Source organism: Nerophis lumbriciformis, linkage group LG17 (genome assembly GCF_033978685.3).
Source record: "Nerophis lumbriciformis linkage group LG17, RoL_Nlum_v2.1, whole genome shotgun sequence".
Classification (NCBI taxonomy): domain Eukaryota; kingdom Metazoa; phylum Chordata; class Actinopteri; order Syngnathiformes; family Syngnathidae; genus Nerophis; species Nerophis lumbriciformis.
The window spans coordinates 3,330,001-3,335,000 of NC_084564.2; the positions used below are offsets into that span (position 1 = coordinate 3,330,001).

Genomic DNA, 5,000 nt, shown 5'->3' on the forward strand with positions numbered 1-5,000 from the left:
GTGTATAGGGTTCAAGCCAAGTTGTGAGTTTGTTCCATCAGTTCCTGCTTCTGTCTGTGGTTGCCGTAGTTACCTGGTGGGTGACGAGCTGTGGGTGGTGATGGAGTACTTGGCAGGAGGTTCGTTGACGGACGTCGTCACGGAAACCTGCATGGACGAAGCCCAGATAGCTGCAGTGTGCAGAGAGGTAAAGGAGCGTGTTTGAGGAAATGTTCAAATGGAAAGCGATCGGTTGGTTCTGAACGCCGCCTGTGTCGCCCCCCTTAGTGTCTCCAAGCGCTGGAGTTCCTCCACTCCAACCAGGTCATCCACCGAGACATCAAGAGCGACAACATCCTGCTGGGAATGGACGGCTCCGTCAAGCTCAGTCAGTCTTCCTTTTTTAAAATGCATTGCTTCTCCAGGTGGATGTTTACCGTATTTTCCGCGCCATAAGGCGCCCTGGGTTATAAGCCGCGCCTTCAATGAACGGCATATTTCAAAACTTTGTCCACCTATAAGCCGCCCCGTGTTGTAAGCCGCATCTAACTGCGCTAAAGGAATGTCAAAAAAACAGTCAGATAGGTCAGTCAAACTTTAATAATATATTAAAAACCAGCGTGATGTGGGCGCGCATGGAGTCGTATATCAACATGGACGGAGCTGCGTGAAAAAAGCCACCCGGCCTCTTCGCGTAAACTTAAACTTACCTTAACCACTCGCTCATCTTTTCTTCATCCATCCCTTCGAGTTAGCTTTTATGATGACGCCGGCTGGAAAGGTCTCTTTTGGCAAGGTCTTCCTTTTGAATATCACCATGGGTGGAAGTTTCTGGCCATTAGCATGGCAAGCTAGAACCACAGTGAAGGATGACTTCTCATTCCCTGTGGTGCGAATATTCACCGTACGTGCTCCCGTTGTATCCACAGTGCGGTTCATAGGAATATCATTTGCTGTGAAATAGTAATCCGTGTGCGTATGGAGAGATTGCGTCTTTTCATGAACCGGATACCTGTCGCTTAGTCGGAGCCATTTTGTGGTCTTTACAGATGTAAACACACAAAGGAAATGAAACGGTAATATCCGCGCGCTTTTTCTTCTTCTACGCGGGCGGGTGGTTGCTTACAGTAGAAGAAGAAGCGCTTCCTGTTCTATGGGGGCGGGTGCTTACCTTGGCGGTTGCTTGCGTAGAAGAAGAAGCGCTTCCTGTTCTACCGGGAAAAAAGATGGCGGCTGTTTACCGTAGTTACGAGACCGAAACTTTATGAAAATGAATCTTAATATTTATCCATATATAAAGCGCACCGGGTTATAAGGCGCACTGTCAGCTTTTGAGAAAATTTGTGGTTTTTAGGTGCGCCTTATAGTGCGGAAAATACGGTATATAAACTATGAAAAAAACTGCGACTTATAGTCCGAAAAATACGGTAAATAAAATGTAAAAGAAGTATTGTAGAAGGTAAAATAACATAAATAAAAGGTAAAAGAATGTAAATATAAGGTAAAAGTACTATATAAAAGGTACCGTATTTTCCGCACCATAAGGCGCCCTGGGTTATAAGCCGCGCCTTCAATGAACGGCATATTTCAAAACTTTGTCCACCTATAAGCCGCCCCGTGTTGTAAGCCGCATCTAACTGCGCTAAAGGAATGTCAAAAAAACGGTCAAATAGGTCAGTCAAACTTTAATAATATATTAAAAACCAGCGTGATGTGGGCGCGCATGGAATCGTATATCAACATGGACGGAGCTGCGTGAAAAAAGCCACCCGGCCTCTTCGCGTAAACTTAAACTTACCTTAACCACTCGCTCATCTTTTCTTCATCCATCCCTTCGAGTTAGCTTTTATGATGACGCCGGCTGGAAAGGTCTCTTTTGGCAAGGTCTTCCTTTTGAATATCACCATGGGTGGAAGTTTCTGGCCATTAGCCTGGCAAGCTAGAACCACAGTGAAGGATGACTTCTCATTCCCTGTGGTGCGAATATTCACCGTACGTGCTCCCGTTGTATCCACAGTGCGGTTCACAGGAATATCAGTTGCTGTGAAATAGTAATCCGTGTGCGGATGGAGAGATTGCGTCTTTTCATGAACCGGATCCCTGTCGCTTAGTAGGAGCCATTTTGTGGTCTTTACAGATGTAAACACACAAAGGAAATGAAACGTACGTAATATCCGCGCCCTTTTTCTTCTTCTACGCGGGCGGGTGGTTGCTTACAGTAGAAGAAGAAGCGCTTCCTGTTCTATGGGGGCGGGTGCTTACCTTGGCGGTTGCTTGCGTAGAAGAAGAAGCGCTTCCTGTTCTACCGGGAAAAAAGATGGCGGCTGTTTACCGTAGTTACGAGACCGAAACTTTATGAAAATGAATCTTAATATTTATCCATATATAAAGCGCACCGGGTTTTAAGGCGCACTGTCAGCTTTTGAGAAAATTTGTGGTTTTTAGGTGCGCCTTATAGTGCGGAAAATACGGTATATAAACTATGAAAAAAACTGCGACTTATAGTCCGAAAAATACGGTAAATAAAATGTAAAAGAAGTATTGTAGAAGGTAAAATAACATAAATAAAAGGTAAAAGAATGTAAATATAAGGTAAAAGTACTATATAAAAGGTACCGTATTTTCCGCACCGTAAGGCGCCCTGGGTTATAAGCCGCGCCTTCAATGAACGGCATATTTCAAAACTTTGTCCACCTATAAGCCGCCCCGTGTTATAAGCCGCATCTAACTGCGCTAAAGGAATGTCAAAAAAACAGTCAGATAGGTCAGTCAAACTTTAATAATATATTAAAAACCAGCGTGATGTGGGCGCGCATGGAGTCGTATATCAACATGGACGGAGCTGCGTGAAAAAAGCCACCCGGCCTCTTCGCGTAAACTTACCTTAACCACTCGCTCATCTTTTCTTCATCCATCCCTTCGAGTTAGCTTTTATGATGACGCCGGCTGGAAAGGTCTCTTTTGGCAAGGTCTTCCTTTTGAATATCACCATGGGTGGAAGTTTCTGGCCATTAGCATGGCAAGCTAGAACCACAGTGAAGGATGACTTCTCATTCCCTGTGGTGCGAATATTCACCGTACGTGCTCCCGTTGTATCCACAGTGCGGTTCACAGGAATATCAGTTGCTGTGAAATAGTAATCCGTGTGCGGATGGAGAGATTGCGTCTTTTCATGAACCGGAAACCTGTCGCTTAGTAGGAGCCATTTTGTGGTCTTTACAGATGTAAACACACAAAGGAAATGAAACGGTAATATCCGCGCGCTTTTTCTTCTTCTACGCGGGCGGGTGGTTGCTTACAGTAGAAGAAGAAGCGCTTCCTGTTCTATGGGGGCGGGTGCTTACCTTGGCGGTTGCTTGCGTAGAAGAAGAAGCGCTTCCTGTTCTACCGGGAAAAAAGATGGCGGCTGTTTACCGAAGTTGCGAGACCGAAACCTTATGAAAATGAATCTTAATATTTATCCATATATAAAGCGCACCGGGTTATAAGGCGCACTGTCAGCTTTTGAGAAAATTTGTGGTTTTTAGGTGCGCCTTATAGTGCGGAAAATACGGTACTTTAAGTCTGTGTTAACTATTTGGTGTTCCGAGTCCAGGAAAGATCCACTCAGGCGATATTGCAGGGGTGACCGAGGTGTTGTTTGAGGACAGTGGCACATTGTAAAAAATAAAATTAAACCTTAAAGGGGAACATTATCACAATTTCAGAAGGGTTAAAACCATTAAAAATCAGTTCCCAGTGGCTTATTATATTAATTTTTTCAAAATTTTACCCATCACGCAATATCCCTAAAAAAAAGCTCCAAAGTGCCTGATTTTAACCACCCGTCCATTTTCCTGTGACGTCACATAGTGATGCCGACACAAACAAACATGGCGGAAAGAACAGCAAGCTATAGCGACATCAGCTCGGGATTCAGACTCGGATTTCAGCGGCTTAAGCGATCCAACAGATTACGCATGTATTGAAACGGATGGTTGTAGTGTGGAGGCAGGTAGCGAAAACCAAATTGAAGAAGAAACTGAAGCTATTGAGCCATATCGGTTTGAACCGCATGCAAGCGAAACCGACGAAAACGACACGACGGCAGAAAGCGAGGACGAATTCGGCGATCGCCTTCTAACCAACGATTGGTATGTGTTTGTTTGGCGTTAAAGGAAACTAACAACTATGAACTAGGTTTACAGCATATGAAATACATTTGGCAACAACATACACTTTGAGAGTGCAGACAACCCAATTTTCATCAATTAATATATTCTGTAGACATACCCTCATGTCAGCAGGCCAGGGAAGCTAGGGTCGATATTCTTCTCTTGATCATCTTCGGTGGTATAAGGGACGGTGTGAGCCAAGACATCCAGGGGGTTTAGCTCGCTCGTCTGCGGGAACAAACTGCCGCCATCGCTTGCCGTGCTACCGAGGTCCTTTGTCCCTGAATTGCTCACACAGTCCGGTAGATTCAATGGGGGTCTGGCGGCAGATTTATTTGACTTTATGGTTGGAAATGCATCTGCTTTGAGTGTCGCAGGATATCCACACATTCTTGCCATCTCTGTCGTAGCATAGCTTTCGTCGGTAAAGTGTGCGGAACAAACGTCCAATTTCTTGCCACTTTGGCATCTTTGGGCCACTGGTGCAACTTGAATCCGTCCCTGTTGGTGTTGTTACACCCTCCGACAACACACCGACGAGGCATGATGTCTCCAAGGTACGGAAAACAGTCGAAAAAAACGGAAAATAACAGAGCTGATTTGACTCGGTGTTTGAGAAAATGGCGGATTGCTTCCCGATGTGACGTCACAACGAATATTAGAAAGGCGTTTAATTCGCCAAAATTCACCCATTTAGAGTTTGGAAATCGGTTAAAAAAATATATGGTCTTTTTTCTGCAACATCAAGGTATATATTGACGCTTACATAGGTCTGGTGATAATGTTCCCCTTTAACACTGTCATTGCTTGAAAATAATAATGAATCAAAATCAATGTCGTTATGAATTATTCACCAAGTGAAAGTTT

The 5,000-nt window shown here is 44.4% G+C and overlaps 1 protein-coding gene across 2 annotated transcripts in view; it reads left to right on the plus strand.

Annotated features, from left to right (window-relative positions):
- Positions 1-5,000, plus strand: part of pak1 (p21 protein (Cdc42/Rac)-activated kinase 1) — a 123,438-nt gene that overhangs the window by 106,479 nt on the left and 11,959 nt on the right. For both annotated transcript variants that reach the window (XM_061972201.1, XM_061972202.1), the window contains exons 11-12: positions 70-187; positions 268-367. In XM_061972201.1, the coding sequence (XP_061828185.1) occupies positions 70-187; positions 268-367 (218 nt within the window). The remainder of the gene's footprint in view (positions 1-69; positions 188-267; positions 368-5,000) is intronic.